General features: G+C 41.6%; 2 protein-coding genes across 5 annotated transcripts in view; both read left to right on the forward strand.

Annotated features, from left to right (window-relative positions):
• The first annotated feature begins 1,965 nt into the window (after nucleotides 1-1,965).
• GPR65 (G protein-coupled receptor 65) overlaps nucleotides 1,966-27,726 on the forward strand; it is a 40,618-nt gene continuing 14,857 nt past the window's right edge. Inside the window, exons 1-3 of one of the 4 annotated variants that reach the window (XR_002644918.2) lie at nucleotides 1,966-2,045; nucleotides 12,040-13,789; nucleotides 19,372-27,518. Coding sequence is in view for 1 of the 4 variants with exons in the window: in XM_022576368.2 (XP_022432076.1) it covers nucleotides 12,497-13,522 (1,026 nt within the window). In the remaining 3 variants the exon portion in view is untranslated. Of the gene's footprint in view, nucleotides 2,046-12,039; nucleotides 19,249-19,371; nucleotides 27,519-27,726 lie in introns of those variants that run through there. The other 3 variants (XR_016392243.1, XR_016392244.1, XM_022576368.2) reach the window with 3 other exon arrangements.
• The window catches only part of LOC111176183 (trafficking protein particle complex subunit 2), a 28,900-nt gene continuing 14,857 nt past the window's right edge, over nucleotides 13,684-27,726 (forward strand). The window contains 1 exon segment of the mRNA XM_089908065.1: nucleotides 13,684-13,789. The gene's annotated coding sequence lies outside the window, so the exon portion shown is untranslated.

Here is a 27,726-nt window from a genome sequence, read left to right on the forward strand (position 1 = left end):
AGGTTCTTAAATGTCCTATTATGTGGAACTGACAAAGTTTCAGCATAGGGCAGCCACAGTTTTTCTCCTAATTAATCAGAAGTGAAAGTTTGCGTTTCCTGTGTTTTATAACAACATCCTTTTTTTCTTTTGAGGAGCAAAATACATAAAAATCTGGTGTGGATATTAAGATGCCATTTCCCTAAAAGCAGAAGTATAGTCTATTTAGGTAAAATAAGAAATTGTGTCATGAGATACCCATGTATAGAAGCCACAGATAAGTGGATGTGCAAAACCAAACAAAAATGAGAATTTTGGATTAGAGTGACAAGTAAACTGAAATCATTGCTTTCATTTTTTTTTAAAGGCTTGTCTTACTATTAATTTTCTACATTGTACTTAAATTTTTATTATTTCAGTAAAAATAGAAAGTATTCTGAATTTTTAAGTTCCTATACACTAAATTACTTTGCAAATGTACTTTATAAACCTAAATGATTACTTTTATTATTTTCAATAAAAGACCTACAAAGGAAGTATAGGAAACCCATTACACTCTTGTTACATCCTGAATAACCTCAAGGTTAAAAATCTTGGTTATATCACAAGATCATCTTTTCCAGTTCTGGGGAGAAATTTTAAAAACCCTACCAACAGGAACTTCTAATGTCCTTTTACAAAGGCAGGCTCAAATTGTCATGATTACAGTTTTTAAAATGAAGTTAAATTTTTCCATCCCAAATTAATTCTGTCCTTATAAAGTAAAAATTTCCTCTTCGTGTGTAATAAAAGTTTATTAAGGCAAGGTTCAAAAGTGAAGTCTCTGGCTTTTTTATATCTCAGAAGTTCCAGGAGCTAATTTCACTTCACATTAAATCACTTACAGGGTTTCCCTGGTGGCGCAGTGGTTGAGAGTCCGCCTGCCAATGCAGGGGACGCGGGTTCGTGCTCCAGTCCGGGAAGATCCCACATGCTGCGGAGCGGCCGGGCCCGTGAGCCATGGCCGCTGAGCCTGCACGTCCGGAGTCTGTGCTCCGCAACGGGAGAGGCCACAACAGTGAGAGGCCCGCGTACCGCGAAAAAAAAAAAAAAATCACTTACAGATTTGGCAACAACTGTCCAGGTGTTACTATACTAAGTGAATTTTCATTATAACATCCCATGTCTTTCTCAAATAAAGTTTCAAGTCTCATAAAATTATTGATTTGCCTAAGCCAGTTAGTTCAAGTGGCTTTAGCATGGTTTAGCAATTTTTGATGGAATCTTCTCTTCCAAGAGGAAAATCAAAGGAGAAAATGGTTCTACAATAAAATACTGTATAGCTAATATATAATCCCTTTGAATAAAAACAAAAACAACAATAAAAAACTTTAGCTAGTTGGCTACCTTGACCCCATCATCATGCCATTAAGCAATGAACATGCTCTCTATACACACATCCGCATTCGCTCTCTGTTGTTTTTCGCCCAGGATCTTGATGACCCTGATTCCATCTACAACATCCTCTCCTATTCTACACATCCAACGACTCATCCAATCTTTTTGTACCTCTCTTGGAGTATTTATCCATTTTTACCATTTTTACCATTGCGGTTATTAGCGTTTTCTCCTTCACTAAGTGATAAGTTCCTTATGGGTTAGGGCCAGGTCCTATATATCTGCCAGCACAGTGGTCTCTTAGGAGAGGAGGATAGATATATGTGTTGACAGATAAATGAGTGAGGGAGGGAGTGAATGAATGAATGAGATTCTAGTACATATTCTATCAAATAAAGCACATATAGTATCAGTATACAATTGTGATTAAGATGCAAAGAGAAAAGCGAGTAATAAAAATTATACTACAGTAAATAATACATAAAACATCTTTTAAAATACTTAGGAGACTTCTGTTGCTCAAACTTGGATAATGTACATCCTTCTCATTAATATGCTGCTTCCTCATTGGTTTATGATGAAATATGAGTGCAATTTCCTGTCCCCTCAATAATATTGGTTTCTCTTCTGGGTGCAAGCAGATTTATCTCACTCCTCAGTCAACAAAATCATCATCCCAAGAAACATGGGTAAGTGTAAGATTAAGAAATAAGACTTTAAGTAGATAACATACTTTTGAATGATTGTCAGTAATATTTGCAACATTTTTTCTAGTTTGGGCTGTATAAATGTGGTCATGCAAAGTATTATAAGACGGGGAGAAATGAGGATGACACATGGCTTCTCTACTTTGAGCAGTAGTAAAGGATGTCAAAATTTACATTTAGAAATAGGTAACACTACCAAAATATAAAAGAGGAATGCTTATGCTCCATTTCCTCTACAGGAAACAGTATATTGGCAAAATGAAAATTAAGTGGTTAGGGAAGAAATGTACCAACTCCTGGCTGTAGAGCTATCTAGCACCACTTCCTCAGCAGTATAAAGGTCTAGTGATATGTTTTTATACCATCAGAAACTATGTGAAATTTGAAAATAATATTTCCAGTATTAATTAATATTTCTAGTATGTATTAATTAAAAATTCTTAAGAGATGACTATCACATTGACGTAGAGTGTTAATAAGTAGCTATTCAACTGATAAATGAAGGCAAATGTTTCCTATAACATTTTATCTTCTGATCATTGTCATCAATGGTTGGTACTGTTTTAATTCTGATTTTTACCAACCATCAATGGTTGGTACTGTTTTAGGAGCTGTGGATTATCTTCTTTGGGCATCAGGTAAAAATTAAAATCAGAATTAAAAACTTATCCAAATTTCTCAGCACTGGATCTAAAAACAGTTTTCTCAAAATATGATTAAAGCAATCAAAATAATATCTGAAAAGATGTATGAATAATAAGAATTATGTATTCTGTTAAAATCTCAGATTCACACAAATTAATTTAACAGCTCTCCTCTGCAGCGTTTGGTATCATATGTGAAATGTTATTATATAAATTATATTCTGAGTGACTCTGGTTTCTCTGCTATGCTCTGGATAGGTGGCCAAAGATGATCTGCTTTCAGGAAATGTAGGGGACAACACAGGCTACCAGTGTTGTCATTAGAACAATATCAGTTAACATGTCATGAAGGCTTACCATGTGCTCAGTACTGAGTTTCATGTGTTATCTCATTTAATCCTCACAAGAATTCTGTGAAATGGTTGCTATCTTACGCCTGTGAAAATTGAAACTTAGAGAGGTGAAGGAACACACATGGTCACAAATCCCCCAAGAGCTGCTGAGAACCTTTGAGTCTCCAGAGCCCTCACACATGTAACCACAAGCCACCAGAAACACTGCCTCTGTTGCCCAACCCAGAAGACACCCAGTATCTGTTTCATTAAACCATTCAGTCTTATGGTTGTTTTAGTTAAGGCAGGAAATATTTCTACAGAGAAAGAAATTTATTTCACTGAGAATTTTGTAAGTCCTCTCAAAACTATTTTTCCATTTGACCCTTCCTATCTTTTTTTTTTAAGATGAGTATTTGTTGAGTAACATGGACAAAGCAGGAAGGGGCACCTTCCTGCTCATCACCCAGCTCTCCCAAGTCCTTCTTCTAAGGAAGAATATTTTCATGGTTTAAGTGTTCTTCCCCAGACGCATGAGCCTAGTGATAGACGTGATGTTGCGTAACCATCAGAGTTCCATCCTCTGTAGCTTATTAAATTTTGTGCATCTCAGACATTTTTCAAGTGTCATTTTCCTTCTTCTCTTATGTTCTTTAGAAGTCTCTTTATTGAGGATTTTGGGGGTCAATGTTCTCAGTGGTAGTTTATCTTAAAATATCCTTATTTGTGCTCTCATTCTGAAATTTAGTTCTGTTGGGTATTCAGTTATAGGATGACATACATTTTCATAACAGTTTGGAAATATCAATCCACTGTCTTCTGGTTTATGTTATCATTGTTGTTGAAAATGTCTTTGTCAGTCGAAATTTCATCCTTTGTAGGTAGTGCATTTTTTCTCTCTGGCTCTTTTTTTTCTTAGTCTTTGGTGATCTGCAGCTTGATTGCAAACTCCAGCTCTGTTTGTTTGTTTCTAATCTTATTTGGGGTTTGCTGAGCTTCATAAATCTGAGGATGCCATGTCCTTCATCACTTTCAGACAGCTCTCAGTCAGCATCTTTTCTAACATTGCCTCTCCCCTACTTTCTCTCTTCTGTCCTTGTGAACTTTAATTATACATACACTGACCTTTTCACTTTATCCTCCATGTCTCTGTGGTATTTTCCTGTCTCTTTAGCACTCTGATAATTTTGTGTTATTTCTTTAGCTCTGTCTTACAATATACTAATTTTCTCTTCAGCTGGAGCTAGGCAGTTGGTTAGCCCCTGTGTTAATTTTTAATTTTATATTACTGTATTTTTTATTTCTGAAAGGTCTATTTCAATCTTTTAAAAAGTATGCCCAGTCATCTTTTATAGTCTCTTGAGCCTTACTCATGTGTTCATATTCCTTCTCTTATTTCTTTAAATGTATTAAACATACTTGTTTTGTGTTATATATCTATTAATTTTATCTCTAAAGCTTTCGTGGATCTAGTACTCTTCTTTCTTGCTTTTGCTGACTCTCACATAGAAGCTAATTTCTGTATGTGTGTAAGTGTGTGTGTTTTCTTCTAGTGTGGTAGCAGGATATTTGTTCTTTTTATCCATCTATTTTTAAAATCGAGTGTGTTTGGGGTTGGGGGGTTTTAATCAGCCTATATTTGTTAGAACGAGATCTGTGAGAATTCTTTAAAGCCTGGGTTGAGGGAGCTTTCCTCAAGGCATGGTTTGTATTTACTTCTTCCACGTGCCTAGAATACTTATTCTTTCATATGGTAAACTTTTATTATGGGTGAATTTATTTTCAGATTATTTAAGTTGTTTATTGTTTGTTTTGTTGTGTTTCTATAAATTACTTTTTATATGTGAAGAAAGAAGTGACATCATATCATTTCTTAGGAAGACATATATGCTGTATCTGCAGGTTATTCAGATGTTAGTTGTCGAGATTCTTTACATCTCATCTCACATAGCCTTTTGATTTCACTTTTTAACCTTAATTGCAATATAATCTGCATGCAGCAAAAAGGAACATATCCTAAGTGTACAGCATGATTCATTTTTACAAACTGAACTTGTTCATGGAATCAACACTCATATCAAGAAACCAAACATTACCCAATTCTCAGAAGTCCTGCTGGTGCCCTCTTCCTGTCATTACTCACCCACCCACCCCCCGCCAAAGATAACAACCATCTGACTCCTCTTTCTCTAGTTTTTTTTTTTTTTGGTTTTTTTTTTTTTTTTGCGGTACGTGGGCCTCTCACTGTTGTGGCCTCTCCCGTTGAGGAGCACAGGCTCCAGACGCGCAGGCTCAGCGGCCATGGCTCACGGGCCCAGCCGCTCCACGGCATGTGGGATATTCCCGGACCGGGGCACGAACCCGTGTCCCCTGCATCGGCAGGCGGACTCTCAACCACTGCGCCACCAGGGAAGCCCTCTTTCTCTGTTTTTTATAACTAAATATTTAATATGACATTCTACATAGTTGTTTGCAACAATGTAGGTGGGCTTTGTTGAGAAGAACGGGAATGCATGACGGTTTTCCCACTTCCAGTTGGTCTTATTTACATTTTTTTCATTACCACATTGTGAGTGGTGAAAGATAATTAATTTCGGCTTTAAACCAATTCACAGATGATTCCTGATCTAAACAATAGACCCTTCAAAATTCAGCCTCCTGACTCAAAAAACTGGGAGATCTTCCCCCGCCCCGCTCCCGCGCCCCCGTGGTAGCAGGATATTTGTTCCTTTTTAGCCATCTGTTTCTAAAATCAAGTACAGGAAAAATAAAAGCCTAAATAAAATGTTGCCTTATCCATTATATAAATTACTGAAAAGGAACATGTTTAACCTTCCAAAGAAAATGTGTTGACAGATATACGGAAACATAAGGACACATTGTCAGAGTGTGAGACATGATGTAAGGTGATGATTCTCACAAGTTTATTTGAAGTCCACACAGTTTAATAGAGAACATAAAAGTGACATCTTTTAGAAAATGTAGGGTTGATTATTTTATATCTAGTTTGCAGAAATTTTCATTCACTTCGTTTTCTTTAATTAGAAGAGCCATTATAGTTGAAAGACCTGTACTAATCCATCAGTGCTACTATTTAGGAGGAAAGTAGAAAATATTCTCTTCCTTTTCAACAAAGCTAGTCTATGCCGTAGCAAAAATACCTCAGACATCTAAGGTATTTTTATGTAAAAGGCAGAAGACAAAATAGTTGAGTCAAGAGGCTTTAGAGTTAAACCTAGGATTGCAGCCAAGTTCTACCAAGATTAGACAGGCAATATGGGGCTAATTGCCTAATATGTGGCTCAATTCTTCTTTGTAATATAGGATTGTAATAAACAGCACAGAGTTACAATAAAACATAAATTATAATAAATATGCACGCCATTTTACATGGAGTTCAGCACACAGAAAGCCCTCAGTAAATGGATTGCTACCCTGATTTCTGACAGCATAGATTAACGCTACCTGGTTCTTAATCAGATAATATGTACCCTTTCTGCCTGCCTTTTTCTATCCCTCTGCATTGTTTCTGAGCCTCAACCATGTTATTGCATGTAACAATAATTTGTTCATTTTCATTAATGTATAGATTTTATTGTGTTAATATACCACAATCTATTTACCTCTCTTAATGCTAATAGGCATTCCAGTTGGGGGATATTACAAATACTGCTACTGTGAACATTCTAATTCTACCACACGTCTTTTGGGAACCACATGTATGTATTTCTATTGAGCATATACCTAGAAGTAGAGTTGCTGAACCATATGATTTGCATAAGAGCCAAACAGTTTTCTAGCCAACAGTATATGAGAGTTCCAGGTGTTCTACATCCTCACTAAGACTTGGTATTTGCTATCTTTTTCATTTCGTTTATTCTGGTGGGTGTGTAGTTGTATTTCTCTGTGGTTTTAGTTTGTAGATTTCTGACGACTAGTGAAGTTGAGCACATAGATCCAATATTAATTCACTATAGGCCTGAAGTTTATGGAACCAGATTAATAGTATAGACTCAGACCCCATTCCCAAGTGAGGACCAGCCAGAGGCCATGAGTACTCAGGGATTGTTTTTTTTTATGATAGCTCCTCACAGAAACAAAGGTAAGACAGGGAACTTGCCAAATTTCCCTGCTGTCTGTCTGCAAATATCTGTAAAGTTTGTTATTTTGCTTATTTTGATGGCTGAGGCTCCTGGATCCCAGCATGAGTGGGATGTCGAGGACCCCGTGCTACCTGTGTGGGCCCATGCCCTGCCACTGGCCCATGCCCTGTCACTGGTCCATGCTCTGCCACTGGTCCATGGTCTGTCACTGGCCCATGCTCTGCCACTGGTCCATGCTCTGTCACTGGCCCATGCTCTGTCACTGGTCCATGGTCTGCCACTGGCTCATGCTCTGCCACTGGTCCATCCTCTGTCACTGGCCCATGCTCTGTCACTGGCCCATGCCCTGCCATTTGTCCATGCCCTGCCACTGGCCCATGCCCTGCCACTGGCCCATGCTCTGTCACTGGCCCATGCCCTGCCACTGGTCCATGCTCTGTCACTGGCCCATGCCCTGCCACTGGTCCATGCCCTGCCACTGGCCCATGCCCTGCCACTGACCCATGCCCTGTCACTTGTCCATGCCCTGTCACTGGTCCATGCCCTGTCACTGGTCTATGCTCTGCCACTGGCCCATGCCCTGTCACTGGCCCATGCCCTGCCACTGGTCCATGCCCTGTCACTGGCCCATGCTCTGTCACTGGCCCATGCCCTGCCACTGGCCCATGCCCTGTCACTGGTCCATGCTCTGTCACTGGTCCATGCCCTGTCACTGGTCTATGCTCTGCCACTGGCCCATGCCCTGTCACTGGCCCATGCCCTGCCACTGGTCCATGCCCTGTCACTGGCCCATGCTCTGTCACTGGCCCATGCCCTGCCACTGGTCCATCCTCTGTAACTGGTCCATGCCCTGTCACTGGTCCATGCCCTGTCACTGGTCCATGCTCTGTCACTGGCCCATGCCCTGCCACTGGTCCATGCTCTGTCACTGGCCCATGCCCTTCCACTGGTCCATGCCCTGCCACTGGCCCATGCCCTGTCACTGGCCCATGCCCTGCCACTGGTCCATCCTCTGTCACTGGTCCATGCCCTGTCACTGGTCCATGCCCTGTCACTGGTCCATGCCCTGTCACTGGCCCATGCCCTGCCACTGGTCCATGCTCTGTCACTGGTCCATCCTCTCTCACTGGCCCATGCTCTGCCACTGGTCCATGCTCTGTCACTGGCCCATGCCCTGCCATTGGTCCATGCCCTGCCACTGGCCCATGCCCTGTCACTGGCCCATGCCCTGCCACTGGTCCATCCTCTGTCACTGGTCCATGCCCTGTCACTGGTCCATGCCCTGTCACTGGCCCATGCTCTGTCACTGGCCCATGCCCTGCCACTGGTCCATCCTCTGTCACTGGTCCATGCCCTGTCACTGGTCCATGCTCTGTCACTGGCCCATGCCCTGCCACTGGTCCATGCCCTGCCACTGGCCCATGCCCTGCCACTGGCCCATGCCCTGCCACTGGTCCATGCTCTGTCACTGGCCCATGCCCTGCCACTGGTCCATGCCCTGCCACTGGCCCATGCCCTGTCACTGGCCCATGCCCTGCCACTGGTCCATGCCCTGTCACTTGTCCATGCTCTGCCACTGGTCCATGCTCTGCCACTGGCCCATGCTCTGTCACTGGCCCATGCTCTGCCACTGGTCCATGCTCTGTCACTGGCCCATGCTCTGCCACTGGTCCATGCCCTGCCACTGGCCCATGCCCTGTCACTGGCCCATGCTCTGCCACTGGTCCATGCCCTGCCACTGGTCCATGCTCTGTCACTGGCCCATGGTCTGCCACTGGCCCATGCTCTGTCACTGGCCCATGCCCTGTCACTGGTCCATGCTCTGTCACTGGACCATGCCCTGCCACTGGTCCATGCTCTGTCACTGGCCCATGCCCTGTCACTTGTCCATGCTCTGCCACTAGCCCATGCCCTGTCACTGGTCCATGCTCTGCCACTGGTCCATGCCCTGCCACTGGTCCATCCTCTGTCACTGGCCCATGCTCTGTCACTGGCCCATGCTCTGTCACTGGTCCATGCTCTGTCACTGGTCCATGCCCTGTCACTGGTCCATGCTCTGCCACTGGTCCATGCCCTGCCACTGGTCCATCCTCTGTCACTGGCCCATGCTCTGTCACTGGCCCATGCTCTGTCACTTGTCCATGCTCTGTCACTGGCCCATGCCCTGTCACTGGCCCATGCTCTGTCACTGGCCCATGCTCTGTCACTGGCCCATGCTCTGTCACTGGTCCATGCTCAGCCACTGGTCCATGCCCTGCCACTGGTCCATGCCCTGTCACTGGTCCATCCCCTGCCACTGGCCCATGCCCTGTCACTGGTCCATGCTCTGCCACTGGTCCATGCCCTGCCACTGGTCCATCCTCTGTCACTGGTCCATGCCCTGTCACTGGCCCATGCTCTGTCACTGGTCCATGCTCAGCCACTGGTCCATGCCCTGCCACTGGTCCATGCCCTGTCACTGGTCCATGCCCTGCCACTGGCCCATGCCCTGTCACTGGTCCATGCTCTGCCACTGGTCCATGCCCTGCCACTGGTCCATCCTCTGTCACTGGTCCATGCTCTGTCACTGGCCCATGCTCTGTCACTGGCCCATGCCCTGCCACTGGCTCATGCTCTGCCACTGGTCCATCCTCTGTCACTGGCCCATGCTCTGTCACTGGCCCATGCCCTGCCATTTGTCCATGCCCTGCCACTGGCCCATGCCCTGCCACTGGCCCATGCTCTGTCACTGGCCCATGCCCTGCCACTGGTCCATGCTCTGCCACTGGTCCATGCTCTGTCACTGGCCCATGCCCTGCCACTGGTCCATGCCCTGCCACTGGCCCATGCCCTGTCACTTGTCCATGCTCTGCCACTAGCCCATGCCCTGCCACTGGTTCATGCTCTGTCACTGGTCCATGCTCTGTCACTGGTCCATGCCCTGTCACTGGTCCATGCTCTGTCACTGGTCCATGCTCTGTCACTGGTCCATGCTCTGCCACTGGTCCATCCTCTGTCACTGGCCCATGCTCTGTCACTGGCCCATGCTCTGTCACTGGTCCATGCTCTGTCACTGGTCCATCCTCTGTCACTGGCCCATGCTCTGTCACTGGCCCATGCCCTGCCACTGGCCCATGCTCTGTCACTGGTCCATCCTCTGTCACTGGCCCATGCTCTGTCACTGGCCCATGCTCTGTCACTGGCCCATCCTCTGTCATTGGTCCATCCTCTGTCACTGGCCCATGCTCTGTCACTGGCCCATGGTCTGCCACTGGCCCATGCTCTGTCACTGGTCCATGCTCTGTCACTGGCCCATGCCCTGTCACTGGCCCATGCTCTGTCACTGGCCCATGTTCTGTCACTGGTCCATGCTCTGCCACTGGCCCATGCTCTGTCACTGGTTCTCTGCAGTCAAAGCTCTAGTTAGTTCCTCCAGATCCACGTACGCCTTAGGGTACCCAGAGCTTTACTGCTCACTTAGCTCTCTGACATTAGCTCCTGCTTCCTTTTTTTCCTCTCTGGAAGGTTTTCCTATTTATTTAAAGGCTGTTTAAGATGGGGAGGGATAAATTGGGAGATTGGGATTGACATATAAACACTACTATATATAAAATAGATAACTAATAAAAACCTGCTGTGTAGCACAGGGAACTCTACTCAATACTCTGTAATGGCCTATACAGGAAAAGAATCTTAAAAAAAAAAAGAGTGGCTATATGTATGCGTATAAATGATTCACTTTGCTGTACACCTGAAACTAACACAACATTTGTAAATCAACTATATTCCAATAAAAATTTTAAAAATAAAAGGCTGTTTATTCATATTTTTAGGTGTGGAAAAATTAGGTGATTTCAGGAATTTTAGTTCTCCGTTTTGTGTTAAGAGTGACATATCCTATGGGCTCTGGATATGGTTTACTCTCCCAGCAGAATACTGGTGCCTTGTGGTGGCAGGTCTCTTTTGTGCTAAGGGCGCATCAACACTTGGAAAGGGACGGTTTTGAGGTCCTGTAGGCCTCACAGCACACAGGAAGAGGACATGTCTTCCTTCCACTACATGGTGACTCTACAAAGCTTTCTGTGAAGATTCCCCTCAGATAAATCATCCAAAGCACCAACAGGCCTCACTAGCAAAGGAATAAAGCTAGTACTTCTCTATTCCAATATGGAGAGAAGAATGGATTCTCTGTTCCTACATGGATGTACATCAGACATTTTTAAAAAGCTAACCTAGTAAACAATCAGGTATAAATGTAGAAACTGATGGTCATAGATTTTACCCAGAATGCAGCACATTCTGCCCTCTCTTTCACAAGAGTACGAGGAAGATAAAGTAAATCAGCCCACAAAGAAAGCAAAGGAGAAACAAATGAGGTAGTGTTGTCTAATTATTTACGAAGTTTCAGCAAACTGCTATATTTTCAAGTGCTTCACTTTATCAAACTTCTTGTGACAACTTTTTTCTTGGCTAATAAGCATACTTTGAAAATAAGTGCCTTATACATAGATTGCACACGAAATAAAAAATTTGAAATCCTATAATCATACAGTTTACCATACACTCAAATGCATTTACTGATTACAAACAAATAATTGAATTCGCCATCTTTTTTTTAAATTAGCTTCTAAAATGACTTTTAACTTTAGTTTTGCATGCTTAGATTGTGTCTAGTGAGAAATATAATTCCCTCTAACCTGGCATCCCTTGGATAATTCTTATTTGAAAAAGGTCAAATATCTCAGCCTGATTTCATTTACCAAAGTCAATTAGACAAGTTTCCCTTTTTAAACGCCTTCATTGTATGCAATTTCATGCATTTTGATATCCTCAATAAATGAAATAAAATAAGATCGTTTCAAAAATCATGATGTCTCTTTTAAGCATCCGAACTATTCTAGTTTGTCTTTCATTACAGAAACGAAGGCATTTTAAAAAGAGATGTCAACCTTTGTGAAAATAAAGCCTTCTATAGTCATGTTCGCACCAATCTCCTCTGAGTTTCACGAAGAAAACCAAACTGAAGACAGCATTCTATGAAAGCTGATGGATAATGTGGCGAATCCTCCAGGGTTCTTCATCAGCATGCTGTGAGAATAAGCACATGGACTTCTGCACATTAAAATCACTGATCACTTTAGTAACTCCCGGGAACCTGCATCCTGACTTCCAGCCATCGATACCTGTGTGAAACTTGATCTCCACTCATCCTTTAAGACCATTGATGAATCCATCAGAACTTTTGAAAGCAAAGGACAACTGAAGAAATCTTAGTGAAAGAGAGTTAGGTGTTGGAAACAAACTCCCAAGAGACAAGGCTTATCTTGGTACTTACCATCTAAGAACACATATAATCAGCACCTAAAAAAGGAAACATGAACAGCACATGTATTGAAGAACAGCATGACTTGGATCACTATTTGTTTCCAGTTATTTACATCTTTGTGGTAATAGTCAGCATTCCAGCCAACATCGGTTCTCTATGTGTGTCTTTTCTGCAAGCAAAGAAGGAAAATGAATTAGGCATTTACCTCTTCAGTTTATCCTTATCTGATCTGCTGTATGCCTTAACTCTCCCTCTATGGATTGATTATACTTGGAATAAAGACAACTGGACATTCTCTCCTGCCCTGTGCAAAGGGAGTGCCTTCTTCATGTACATGAACTTTTACAGTAGCACAGCTTTCCTCACCTGCATCGCGATTGATCGGTATTTAGCAGTTGTCTACCCTTTGAAGTTTTCTTTTCTAAGGTCAAGAAGATGTGCGTTCATGGTGAGCCTCTTCATCTGGATATTGGAAACCATCTTCAATGCTGTCATTCTGTGGGAAGATGAAACAGCTGTTGAATATTGTGATGCCACAAAGTCTAACTTTACTTTATGCTACGACAAATATCCTTTGGAGAAATGGCAAATCCGGTTTAACTTTGTTAGGACGTGTGTAGGCTATATGATACCTTTGGTCATCATAATGGCTTGCAACCAGAAAGTCTACAAAGCTGTGCAGCAAAATCAAGCTACAGAAAACAGTGAAAAGAAGAGAATCATAAAACTACTTGTTAGTATCACGTTGACTTTTATCTTGTGTTTTACTCCCTTTCATGTGATGTTGCTGATTCGCAGCGTTTTAGAGCATGATGTGAGCTTGGATGAACGTATGTTTGACCATAACAAGCCTGGGAAGCAGAGTTATAAAATCTATAGAATCACAGTTGCATTAACAAGTTTAAATTGTGTTGCTGATCCAATTCTGTACTGTTTTGTAACTGAAACAGGAAGATCGGATATGTGGAATGTATTCAGAGTCTTTACTGAGAAGCTTAATAAATCAAAAAGACGAGGAAAAAGCATACTTTCTATGTCTACAAAAGATACTGTGGAATTAGACATCCTGGAATAGAACCAAGGTCTAATTTTTTAAAGATATGCAATATTATACCATCAAGATTATATTTTCAAAAGGAGATCTCAGCATGAGAGGGGAGTAAAGGTTCCCACTGAGGGACTATCTTAATCCTCTCTGATGGAAATATTTCAAACGTGTGCTCTATAGCTCCCTGACTTTTATTAAACAAGAATTAAACAAAATTGAATATTTTCCTAATGACTCAGGATCATCACTGTAGAATGGCAATTGCTTCTGTATCTGTGCTCTAATCGCTCAGAGGTTAGTAAGATGTACTGGACTGTGTGTTTTTAAATTGGTGAGCTTCGTGTCTGGTTGTTGTGATTTTTCTCACTCTTTCTATGGATCTCAGGCTATCATTTCTCCCAGCCAACAACACCAACTACTAAATACTGCTTCTAATCTTCTCATTAGTTAACAAACATTTATTGAGCCCACTCTATGTGCTAGGTTTTGTGGTAAGTACTGGGGTTACAACAGAAATGATCTCATAAGCCTTTTGAAGCTTATATCAGTTTGGAAACATAGCCACTGAGCTTGTAAGTGTTCTTTATAAAATAAAAGTAAATAGTCTCTGAGTGAGAGTCTGAAGGCCTCATCCATGATATAAAGGACATGAGCTTTGTGAACGTTCTTTCAGTTAATCAGAGAACTTTCTACTTTCTTTAAAATCACAATTTTTAAAATTTTGATTCTTTCAAAATTTGCTGTTGGATACAGTGTGGGTGAAATTATTAGAAGTTTAATGTTTAGACAAAAAGATATACTATAAACAAAAAAGACATTTATTATATTAAATCTTACATTCAGAGACTTCTTTGGGGGTTTAGAGTATTTAGAGAATCTTGATATAATATATTCTTTTATATTTATATTTTCTCATTACAGAAATTACTCCGCCTAGTTTTAAGTAAGCATCAGGTAAACATTTTTCTTAACCAAAGTATTTTTTAAGATTTTCGAAGATGTTTTTATCCTCCTATTCTCCTTCTCTCCCTTCTCTTTACTATCTGTTCCTTCCAGTCCCCAAAATTGATCAGATAGTAAGTGTCTTGGTATCATTTGTGCCCTCATATTAGAAAACAAAAATCTGATAACAAAAGAGACAAATAATGAATTTCTAGATATACACTGAGAAAACTCAGTTAGTACACAAACTGATTCCATTTTCTATTAAAGTTGTCCATGACAGTTTGGGTGCACAAGAGAAAACCACCTTGCTTTGAGGCCCTATGTGCTTTCTCTGCTCTTTGCACTTTTCACATCATAAAGTTTCCGGAGAATTAATAGATTGAGTCTGGGCACCCTGAGATACACTTATACATACTTAAAGGCTAAAGATACACCAATGAAATGAAAAGGAACTAAAATAGTTTGGGCTGTTCGATTCTTTCCTGATACATTATTGGCAGCACCTACATTGAATACGTGTGAAAGTAAAAGATCCAGGAACAGTTTTACCCACATTGGAAACTCAGATGCAGATTGTCTTGTCTGAGATCACACAGTTCGTTGAAGTAGAGCCACATCTTGAGCCCAGAAACTCTGACTTCCCTCCAGAGCTGCTATTCCTCCTTCATGCATTTATTTTTTGTTTTTTTTGACATTTCTACCATTTCTTTCTTTAGGGATGTGAAAAGCATATATACATGGAGAGTTGTTCAAGATAGTCATTGGATTTAAGATAAGAATAAGGAGGAAAAGGAGAGTTATTTCATAAGTTAATACCTCTGGAAATAAAATAAGTCATATAGATAGCAATTAAGCTGATCTGTTACAGAGAACTGGTTAGAACTTTACCTCAGTTGGTTATATCAAGAGATGTGGCAGATACAAATTTGTGGCCCTCTTAGTAAGAACATTCTACTTAAAAATTAACAGCAGGGCTTCCCTGGTGGTGCAGTGGTTGAGAGTCCGCCTGCCAATGCAGGGGACATGTGTTCGTGCCCCAGTCTGGGAAGATCCCACATGCCGCAGAGTGGCTAGGTCCGTGAGCCATGGCCGCTGAGCCTGTGCGTCCGGAGCCTGTGCTCCGCAACAGGAGAGGCCACAACAGTGAGAGGCCCACGTAACGCAAAAAAAAAAAAAAAAAATTAACAGCAAAACCATTGATCTAACATGTAAGTTCCAAAATGAACCAGGCCGTCACAACCTTTAAGCAGGGCCAGCCATGGAGAACCCACATTAGGAGGATGCTCATATGATTTAGGGTAAAGCACTCTAGACATGATCTAAAATTATCGACAATCCCAACATTGGAAAGTTAATCCTTTAGTCTTGAACCGGCTTTATAGGTTCCTGATTACGGTTCTCCATTAAACTAAAAGGATTTCTGGAAGGAATAAGACCTTGTAGCTATTATTACCTGGGACACATTTGTCAGAAGACCTAGATTAGAACACCGGCATTTATCCACTTATGAACCGTTTGATCTCAAAAAATGTTCACGCTCTCCCTAAGGCTCAGTTTCTATAAACAGCAGGGACAGTAGCATCACTTGCTTTTAACAAGTAGATGTGAAAACACTTTGTAAACTATGATGAGTTTTCTAAATGTTTCTTACTATCAGTTATTCTCATCTTCATCATGATTAGTGGATAGCTACCCACGAGATAGAACAGTCCCTGGAGGCACTCTGAGGGTAGGAATACAGCAGCGTGAGCTAGTAGGGGCTGGCTCTCACACACCACTGCTATGGTTACTTCCCCCAGATGGTTCAACAAGTCCATTATGGTAACTTAAGGGCCTTTATTGTTGCTTCCACATTCTCGATAGTGCCTGCTTCTAGGAGTTCACACTTCTGAGGAGACACATGCTATGTACATCACCATAAACAGGTAGAGATCCATTTTTAATTTAAGTTTTTGACCTTTTGTTCTTTATTCAGAATGTTATTTTTTATTTGAATGAACTCAATTAGACATCTTGGATAGGTCAGTGAAGAGACTGAGAAGAGCTTTTTAAAACCTCCCTTTTCTCTACCTAGTCTGGGAGAAGCTTCATGGGTGAAAAAGTTAAAAGACATTAAAAAAATCACCTCATTTTGTTCAAATTACATAGCATCACTTCCCTAGGAGCATCCTGAGAAAATTTGTCTCTCCAACCTGATTTATTCCCTTTTCTCTTTTTAGTTTAAGCTAAATGTTCTCCCCAAGAAATTATATTTCCAATCCTTAATGTTATGATCAAATACATAATTATTTACCAATTGCTTCTGTTGACTTCGCCTGTTTTTAACTAGACAGTACCTACTTTTAAATAGAATTTGTGATACATAGCTTGTAGGCATTTCTGTTTAAAACATGTTTATCTTGCCCTGGGCTTCTTTTTTGCCCAGACATCACTGTCATCATTCTGTCATTTACGCGTGGGCCTCTCTTCTGGTGAAACCCATCCACAGGTTGCTATGGAAACACATCAGCTACAATAACACCCTGACCCATGAAGGCCTTTTTGATTAGAGACTTCTTTGTCTAGGTCCATCAGGTGACCCTGCTGTGAATCAGAAGTCTGTTCCTCCAGTAGATGGTACAACACACAAAGAACACATACTCATAGACTCCAACAACCTGCCTCACCTCACAAAAACAAACAAACAAAAATTCCTTGGGACCTTTTAACCTATGTTTGTACTCTTTTGCCAGATATCTAATAGCAACAAGTAGAACACATAAGACCTCTTTGCCTTCTGAAATAATGCACACATGAGTGTTTTATTTTCTTGTTTACTGAGTTAGCAGCTGGAAGACACTGTTGAGATTCTTCCCTCCCCTTCCCTCCTCCCTTCTTTCTCCTTCAACTAGAAGTGGCTGCCAAGGAAGCCATGGTAAGAAAACTTGTATCTGCATTGTTTCCATTGCTCTACTATTCTGGAAAAATCTAGTTCTGACTGGGATGTTTTATTTACACGTCCTGGGGGGAAAATAACAGAAGGTTAATTTAAACGAAAGCAGGGATGTCCTGTTTTATTCTTCGTTCATGGTATAAACACTTGATTCAATTCAAGTTAAAAAAAATTTTGACCCCTATTATTTCTTTTATTCTTTCGCATTTCATACAGCTTACCCATCACGACAGTGTGATGGCAGCATTTGTTAGTTGCATTAGTTGAATGCCCGTTGTTTGCAGGAATAAGGTGGCAATGGCAGCATCGGGTCAAACTTGGGTGAGGGAAAAGTGATGTGGGAGCTAAGATTCCTCTTCTTTTCCAAAGATCCTTTTCTTATGACATCACTTGTTGCTGGCCAAGAAAAATCACACTCAAGACTTGTCTGTGGCCACTAGGTGTTGATCGTGTTCTATTCAGGACCCTGTAGTTCACGGCTAGCTGCCACCCCCCAGAAGCAAAGAGGCGCTTAGAATGACATTTTTCCATCCAAGAAACAAGAAAGATTCCCTATGAATTGGAAATGAATAGGGGCAACTGCTGAAATTCAGTTTGCATTATTTATTTCTCTGCTTTCTAGAAAGCTCAGTAACCATCAGATAATTTCACTTGGTTTAAACTCCCTATGTCATTCTAATTTTTTTTTTTTTCCAGTCAGTTAAATTGGTCAGTCTACATGTGAGAGAACATAGGCTAAATCATATAATTTCTGCAGGATCGTGGGTATAACACTGATGACTTGTTCTAAGTCAGCTAACTTACCCACGGAAGAAAGTACTGGCCACCTTTCACATGAAGAGAAACATAAAACATATGAGCTGTAAGCGGTTTGCAATTTTGTCTACTGTGATGAAATTATAATCTATGAAAGTCAAGATGTAATTCAATATATGTATGACTTTCATTTCTAATTTATTACTGTTAGATCTCAGCACTAAAAACTTACATCTGTTATTTTGAATTGTTTAAATCTGTTCTTCCCCAAAGAACAGTAATACAATTATGTTCTAGTTTAACAGCATTTGCATATCATTAAACACATTAATGGCCTATGATCTACTTTTCTTCTGCCTATAATTTTCTTAAGCTCTTTATGAGGCACCAGTGGGTTTTTACACATTTAAAAAATAGGTTATGATTCCTCAAATAATGTTGTAATTAGGTGTTCAAAAAGCAAGCCAATACAGAAATGGGCTAGGGAAGTCTGCATGTCATTGTTCAGTGCAAACTTTTAAAAAATATACAAATTTCATTATCTAGGAAATGTGTGTTCAGTTAATTTCAAAATCAAATACAATCAAGAAATCTTGTTCTGCAATGACTGGACTTGCCCATGATATGAAAAATATTAACTTCAGTTCTCAGCATTTCATCAATCCTTCTTGGAAATGTGATTGAACTTGTAAACATCCTTCTAAAAGAATCCTTTTCAAAATTATTGTAAAATTTCTGGTCTTGCTTCTAAGACTACTGACACTTACTAACAAATAGATTAACTTGGAAACCCTGTTTTCTTTTGATAGTTAAATGGATCAAATCAAAGAATTGAGATAATGGACTAAAAAGTGCCTCTGTAGGAATGCCACAGAGCGGCGTACCGGCAACCTTAGAAGCGTGTGCATGATAAGTGCCAGCTCTGTTAAGCTTTATTAGTGTTTTAAAAATATATATAACAGGGGTGGGACAGGGAAGGTGGGAGGGAGACACAAGAGGGAGGAGATCCAGGGATATATGTATAGCTGATTCACTTTGTTATAAAGCAGGAACTAACACACCATTGTAAAGAAATTATATTCCAATAAAGATGTTTATATATATATATATATATATATATATATATATGACAAAAAAAAATCCTCTGTCATACCACTCACCCATTCATGGAAGTGACACTCGCTGATGCTAAGGAAATCTGTTTTGAATCTTTGGGGCAATGCCTTCTGTGCTTCTCTGGCAGTTCACCCAAGAAAGGAGCATGTGACACCCTGTGTTCAAAAAGACTATGGGACAGGGACTTTCCTGGTGGCGCAGTGGTTAAGAATCCACCTGCCAATGCTGGGGACATGGGTTCGAGCCCTGGTCCAGGAAGATCCCACATGCCGGGGAGCAACTGAGCCCGTGTGCCACACTGCTGAGCCTGCGCTCTAGAGCCCGCGAGCCACAACTGCTGAGCCAGCGGCCTAGAGCCCACGCACTGCAACAAAGAGTAGCCCCCACTCGAGACAACTGGAGAAAGCCCACGCGCAGCAGCGAAGACCCAACGCAGCCAAAATTAAATAAATTTATTTTTTGAAAAAAGAAAAAAAGACTATGGGACAGAAAGACCTAATGCTTTTCAGCACTCATCCAGTTCCCTTTGGATGAAAGAATTGCCAAGCCAAATCAGGGTCTGGAATAAGCAGAGATTCTTGCTCTACAAATCTTGTTCTGACTCCTAAAAGGACTATTATTAAGGGTGTTCTCACTGGTAATCGGAATTGTTTGTTAAGTGAATAAAGTTCTTTAACGGAATGAACTAAAAATGGTACAATTTCACTCTTTGTCCTAACCCCAGAGTTCAGTTTCTGAAACCCTTGGAACTATTTGTACTTCCAGTTGAAAAACTTTAAGATTATATGGGAAAATGAGGTTATGGAGAAGTGGTTTTAAGAAAGATTTTATTAATATTTCTTACATTTGTTAAAGTAAAATAGAAACAAATATTTTCAATGACATTCATTTTAAATTGGTAAAAATAGGTATTATATTGATTAACATCTATCATTCTGTGCTCATGAAAATTTTTTTTTAGGTTGTTCTTCCCTTAAATTTTTAGTCAGCTGTTCATATATGGACTAAATTTTGTTGCAGACTATACAATGACATGACTGCCTCTATTCACTGACTCAGTGCTACAAAAAAAATATATAACTCCCAGCCCACATACCACCAAGCTATAGGAAATTCCATCTCAGTCATAACTGGGCTGTCCTTTTTCAGGTTCACACCAGAATCAGGGAGGTTTACATGATGTTAAGAAAATGGAGGAGGGACCTTTGATTTCCAGTCTCTAACGATCACAGTTGACAATGACATTATCTAAGCTTTTAGTGGTTCTTTGAACCTCAGTTATTCTTTGCTGCCTCCCTGATTATCCTGGGGCCAGGGCTCATTGACAAGACTGACTAGAAGCCAGCTAATGACCCAGAGTCCTGTGCATCAGGTCGACATTCTCTTCAAAATCCACGTGGTTTCTTAGGAGTGGAGCATGTACTTAAGTTAAGCCAATCAAAATAGATCAATTCCCTGGAACTATGATTGGTTCAGTGGTGTCCAGGTGGCTTAACCTGCTTAGAATGCTGGGACAAAGGCTCTTTGTTTCACTCTGGATGATGTCAAATGACGATGAGCTTCCTGGAATCTCCGTGGCCATTTTGTGGTCATGAAATAGCCAACACGTGGAAGAAAGAACTCGGGGAATCAGAGCACTGGAGCTGGGTCTTCTGAGACAATGATTCTCCGCACATGGCAGCTATGTGGACCACATCAGCCTCCTTATTCTGTAAATCAGTCTGAGTCAGATTTTTTTTCCTTTCTTGAACCCCGAAGGGTTCCATTAGGGTCCTAATGGAATGTGGAAGTGCACATGGAAGTGAAGGTGAAGGTGAAGGAATCTTAGTCTTACAGACTAAGATTGTTGAAGAAATAGGGTTGAAGAGGTCTGAAGGAAAGGACAATGGGGACAGCTCTAGCTTATGAAATTAGCAGCCCTTGTTACTTTTTTTTTAACATCTTTATTGGAGTATAATTGCTTTACAATGGTGTGTTAGTTTCTGCTGTATAACAAAGTGAATCAGCTATACATACACATACATCCTCACATCTCCTCCTTCTTGCATCTCCCTCCCACCCTCCCTATCCCACCCCTCTAGGTGGACACAAAACACCAAGCTGATCTCCCTGTGCTATGTGGCTGCTTCCCACTAGCTATGTATTTTACATTTGGTAGTGTATATATGTCCATGCCACTCTCTCACTTCATCCCAGCTTACCCTTCCCCCTCCCTGTGTCCTCAAGTCCATTTTTTATGTCTGCGTCTTTATTCCTGTCCTGCCCCTAGCTACTTCAGAACCATTTTTTGTTTTTTGAAGATTCCATATATATGTGTTAGCATACAGTATTTGTTTTTCTCTTTCTGACTTACTTCACTCTGTATGACGGTCTCTGGTCCATCCACCTCACTACAAATAACTCAGTTTCGTTTCTTTTTATGGCTGAGTAATATTCCATTGTATATATGTGCCACATCTTCTTTATCCATTCACCTGTCGATGGACACTTAGGTGGCTTCCATGTCCTGGCTATTGTAAATAGAGCTGCAATGAACATTGTGGTACATGACTCTTTTTGAATTATGGTTTTCTCAGGGTATATGCCCAGTAGTGGAAGTGCTGGGTCGTATGGTACTTCTATTTTTAGTTTTCTAAGGAACCTCCATACTATTCTCCACAGTGGCTGTATCAATTTATATTCCCACAAACAGTGCAAGAGGGTTCCTTTTCTCCACACCCTCTCCAGCATTTATTGTTTGTAGATTTTTTGATGATGGCCATTCTGACTGGTGTGAGGTGATACCTCATTGTAGTTTTGATTTGCATATCTCTAATGATTAGGGATGTTGAGCATCCTTTCATGTGTTTCTTGGCCATCTGTATATCTTCTTTGGAGAAAAGTCTATTTAGGTCTTCTGCCCATTTTTGGATAGGGTGGTTTGTTTTTTGATATTGAGCTTCATGAGCTGCTTGTATATTTTGGAGATTAATCATTTGTCAGTTGTTTCATTTGCAAATACTTTCTCCCATTCTGAGGGTTGTCTTTTCATCTTGTTTACGGTTTCTTTTGCTGTGCAAAAGCTTTTAAGTTTCATTAGGTCCCATTTGTTTATTTTTGTTTTTATGTCCATTTCTCTAGGAGGTGGGTCAAAAAGGATCTCGCTGTAATTTATGTCATGGAGTGTTCTGCCTATGTTTTCCTCTAAGAGTTTTATAGTGTTTGGCCTTACAGTTAGGTCTTTAATCCATTTTGAGTTTATTGTTGTGTATGGTGTTAGGGAGTGTTCTAATTTCATTCTTTTACATGTAGCTGTGCAGTTTTCCCAGCACCACTCACTGAAGAGGCTGTCTTTTCTCCATTGTACATTCTCGCCTCCATTGTCAAAGATAAGGTTGACCATATGTGCATGGGTTTATCTCTGGGCTTTCTATCCTGTTCCATTGATCTATATATCTACTTTTGTGCCAGTACCATGCTGTCTTAATTACTGTAGCTTTGTAGTATAGTCTGAAGTCCAGGGGCCTGATGCTTCCAGCTCCATTTTTCTTTCTCAAGATTGTTTTGGCCATTCGGGGTCTTTTGTGTTTCCATACAAATTGTGAAATTTTTTGTCCTAGTTCTGTAGAACAAACAGAACTAGTTTGTTGGTAGTTTGACAGGGATTGCATTGAATTTTCAGGTTGCTTTGGGTTGTATGGTCATTTTCACAGTGTTGATTCTTCCAATCCAAGAACATGGTATATCTCTCCATCTATTTGTATCATCTTTAATTTCTTTCATCAGTGTCATAGTTTTCTGCATACAGGTCTTTTGTCTCCTTAGGTAGGTTAATTCCTAAGTATTTTATTCTTTTTGTTGCAATGGTAGATGGGAGTGTTTCCTTAATTTCTCTTTCAGATTTTTCATCATTAATGTATAGTAATGCAAGAGATTTCTGTGCATTACTTTTGTATCCTGCTACTTTGCCAAATTCATTGATTAGCTCTAGCAGTTTTCTGGTAGCGTCTTTAGGATTCTCTATGTATAGTATCATGTCATCTGCAAACAGTGACAGTTTTACTTCTTCTTTTCCGATTTGGATTCCTTTTATTTCTTTTTCTTCTCTGATTGCTGTGGCTAAAACTTCCAAAACTATGTTGAATAAAAGTGGTGAGAGAGGGCAACCTTGTCTTGTTCCTGATCTTAGTGGAAATGGTTTCAATTTTTCACCATTGAGAACGATGTTGGCAGCCCTTGTTACTAAATGGTAGCAAAATAACTGCTTCATCAACTGTTTTCTGCTATGTCCTGGGACTCAGAAAATGCCTACCAAAGCTCTCCCATTAGGGAATTGTTAGGAAAAACTCAAGACATTGGAGTCTTTGGGCTTCTTTTTATAGCCCTCAATAAGGTCCCACAAGAGAAAGGTACAATAATACAATTTTTTGTGAGACCTTTCCTGATATATTTTCAAATCTAGAAAATATTGCTGCCCGAGGGACCTATCCCCTGAAGCAATATGTTTTCATGCTTCAGGAAAAGGGAGAATTTTAGCTAGAAAAGGGAAGCTAATATTAATTGTGAGTCACTCGAGAGCAGAGTCTCAAAAGCTAGACATTATGGAGAAAGAAAAGAATTTTTAAAATCCCTTGGGCTCCCATTTCATACCAAGAACCAGGCCTGGATGATTTAAATTTGGATTTTTCTTTAAGCCAAGGGAAGTGATGATGCAGCCATGATGTAAACAAAAGTTCCTGTTTTGCAAGAAAATGGAAAAGCCTGGCCGCCTGACTCCAGTGGACTGTAGGGAGGAGGTAGTAAGAATTACAATGAGGACATCAGAGGCAAATGTGGAACCTCATGGCCTGAGGAGCAGCAGAAACTTCAGAGTGTGTAGGGGAGAATAGTCAATGCTAATAATCCGCTTTCCCTGCAGGGAGCTGCAAGTCTCTGGGAGAAGTCCCGTATGCATCCTGATACACAGCAATGTGGTACAAAACTAGAGATTAGCCAACAGTTGTGCAGGTTGAGCACTGCACAAGAAATCCATGTCTGTAGGGCAACACTCATTTCACAGACATCATAGATTCATACATTTATTATGGCAGTTTTAGAGCATATGGCAGCAACATGTTCTAACAAAATCAGTGTGACAATGTCCCAACACTGGAAGGAGAGTGTCTTAAGGAAGACACATCTTTTTCTAATTTGCACAGAATGCCATGTGAGTAGCTTAACCCTGCCTTTCCCCTGGCACCACAAGGTTATATAAGCATCTTCCATTTCACAGAGCCTTCATGGGAGGAGCTAGGAGAGGTGGAGTATATTTGAAAGATTGAACATCTACCCCAAAGTAACTGAGTTAACCCAATGAGACAGTTTAAGCAGGAAGAAGTGGATATATCTTTAATTCACAAGGAAAATAATTTTTTGCTCCCTGCTACCCAGCAAGTTGGTGATTCAGACCAGCATGATCATTGTCTCTCAGATGCCCAGGTTTTGACTAAAGGGGGCCCACTGGAACAGAGAGAGAGGAGAACGTATCTTTCTTTAAAATAATCCTGTCTACCTGTGACCTACAAGCCAGGTTGACTACAGGTCCAATCACAAGTGCAATGGTTCTCAAACTTTCATGTTTATAAGAATCACCTGGGAATCTTGGTTTAAAAGATTTTTATTCAGTAAATCTTAGGTGGACGCTGAGATACTGCATTTCTAACAAATTCCTAGGTAATGCCAATGCTGCCAGGCCCTGGGTCCGGGTGTTGAGTTGCACAGTTTTAGAGTCTAGAAAGTGGTTCTCGGACTTTCACGTGCAACAGAACCACCCTGAGGGCTTGTTGAAACAGAGTGCTGGGCCCCTGTGGTATTGTGATTTATAGTAAGAAATATCTGGTCTTCATCCTCGTTTCTAGCACAGAGCTCCTAAAACTCTTGTAATTTCCTAAGTGACAAGAGCACCAGGAGCATCTCGTGTTCTAATATTTGGCGTTTGACCCCATCCCTGAACCAGGGCTCCTGAAACCCTTGAAATTTCCTTGGTGATAGGAATTTTAATGAGGTGACTGGGTGGGCTCCTGAATGGCTCCTGGATGAAGGTTGGTCACCTGAAAGAACAAGCCATGATTAGAAGCTTGGAACTTTCAACCCCACCCTCCTTCCTCTTGAGAAGGGAGAAGGGCTGAAAATGGAGTTCATAGTTCATCATGCCTACATGAGGAAGCCTCCATAAAAATCCCCGAAGTATGGGGTGTGTAGCTTCCAAGTTGGGCAACACATCCATGGCAGGAGGGTGACACACCCCTACTCCACAGGGACAGAAGCTCTTGCGCTCAGGACCCTCCCAGGCCTCGCCCTGTGTGTCTCTTCACCTGTGTTCATCTGTATCCTTCTTCATATCCTTTAGTAAACTGGTAAACCTAAGTGTTGCCCTGAGTTCTGTGAGCCACTCTAGCAAATTAATCAAACCTGAAGGAGGGTTATAGGAACCTCTGATCTGAAGTCCAACTGGACAGAAGCTGTGGGTAACCTGGGCTCCTGCTACTTGTGACTGGCCTCTGAAGTGAGGCAGGAGCCGTCTTCTGGGACTGACCCCTTAACGTGTGGGATCTGACTCCCTCTCCATGTAGATAGTATCAGAATTGAGTTAAACTGCAGGACACCCAGCTGGTGTTGCCGGGATTTGCTTGGTGTGGGGAAAAACCTCCACACATTTGGTGACCAGAAGTGTCAGAAGTGGTGTTTTGTGTGAGTGCTAAAGAAGACACATGGAACACACATAGTAAAGGAAAAACTGGGTATGTTTTTTCCTTTAAAGCCCCAATTCCCAGAGATTCGGTTCCAGTAGGGCTAGGGTGGGGTCTGAGAATTTGCATTTCTGACATGTTTCCCAGTAACCCTGATGTGGGCGAGCTACACACTGAGACCGCAGCTCTAATCTCATGCCACTCTCTCCCAGGATCTTCTTTGTCAATTACCACCTACCAGAGAAAAAGTACTGCCTCTCCCACAGTGAAGGTACAAATGTATACAGCCTGCAGGCAGGGAGTATATCTGTGGGTCCCTCCCACTCCCAAGGCCAGTCCCTACCTGCAGTTTACTAAGAGACAGAAATCATTACGTTTCAAAAACTGTGTCCAGGTAGGTTTCTGGCTGTGGTTTCTAACTCGCAGAATTGAACAGAAGCAATTAGACTGAAAGCTGCCAGGTTTTAAGGGCCTGTATAGCCTTTCACCTCTCTGGTCTCACGGCACTGAAGTGGAGGCTACATTTGGTTCTTTTGCCAATAGTGCTCTCCTGTATCTCTTCCACCAGGTCAGAAGCTGTTGGAGAGTAGAAACCACATTTTATTCACCTCTGTATCTCTTCCAAGCCCGTGCTCAGCTCCCTTGCTAGAAATGAACATAAAGTTTTGCACATTCTAGATGTAACAGGAATCACATTTAGAAGATATTAAACAGCTACACTTTCTATTCTCATATGACTGATGTTCTCTCAAAGCTCATCCATCATTAAAGCTCAGTTTACTGCCCAGGAAAAAAGAGGGAGGTATCGAAGAGTCATAGTTCATGAAAGAAGATATCACTAAGAGATGTCCCACTGGGTAGAAAGCTGAAGCAGACATACCTTCTGATTCTAGGAGGAAGCCATGAGGTAGAGAAAGCTAGAGCAAGAGAGAGGACATGCCCCTGGGGTCAAATCAAGAGAGGTCAAGGAGGAAAGGCAGAAGCAGAGGGGGCTTTCCTGTTTGGGGCCTGAGGAGGAGGCCACCTTCAGAGAACTCCTGCAAAAAATAAAAAGAGAAAATGGCAACAGAAGAGAAAAATAGACATGGTAGTATGCCAAGAGGATGCAAAAAAAAAGGTATCTGGGAACGGTCAGCTCATGTGGGGCAGGGATGGTATCCAAACACTCTGACATGCTCCCAGAGGTGGAAAGGTGTGGAAGAGTGAGGAGGGCGGTGGGAAGAGCAGGGGGAAACTGACCCTGTGGCAGAAGCTATATGGTGGAAAACCATAGACCCAGGATGGAGGGAGGTGGCTGAGACCCAGAGAATCTGCAGCTTTAGTGAGGACCAATGTGACGGAGAAACCCTGGACCCCAGTAGGCCACCACATCGCAAGTCATGCTGACTGCAGTGTCAGCAGTTTCTACCAGGAGGATCCCCAGTGGATGGACAGGACATCATCTCAAAGGCTAGAGGGGACCAGGGGACAGCATCAGGACCCGTAGGTGGACATCACCCCTTTCCTCGCCACAAAGAGGACAGCTAAGCTTCCCTTCCACCCAGGAGTCATCTTGTGGATATCTAAGGTGAGTCCTAAGAGGAAACAGGAATCTTGACTTTGAGTATTTATCCACAAGATACTAAACAAATCTCTAAAAGACTGTTTAAGCAGCAGAGCCTGAAATACCCTCAATGTGCAAATTTCAGTTTTTTCCCCACCTTCAGTGGGAATGGGGGGAGAAAGAAGATAATAATAGTTTCTTCTCCACATCCAAATGTCCATGTAAAAATGTG

Source organism: Delphinapterus leucas, chromosome 2 (assembly GCF_059928025.1).
Source record: "Delphinapterus leucas isolate spDelLeu-1000000601 "Yukka" chromosome 2, BTC_Dleu_Yukka2, whole genome shotgun sequence".
NCBI classification, from domain to species: Eukaryota; Metazoa; Chordata; class Mammalia; order Artiodactyla; family Monodontidae; genus Delphinapterus; species Delphinapterus leucas.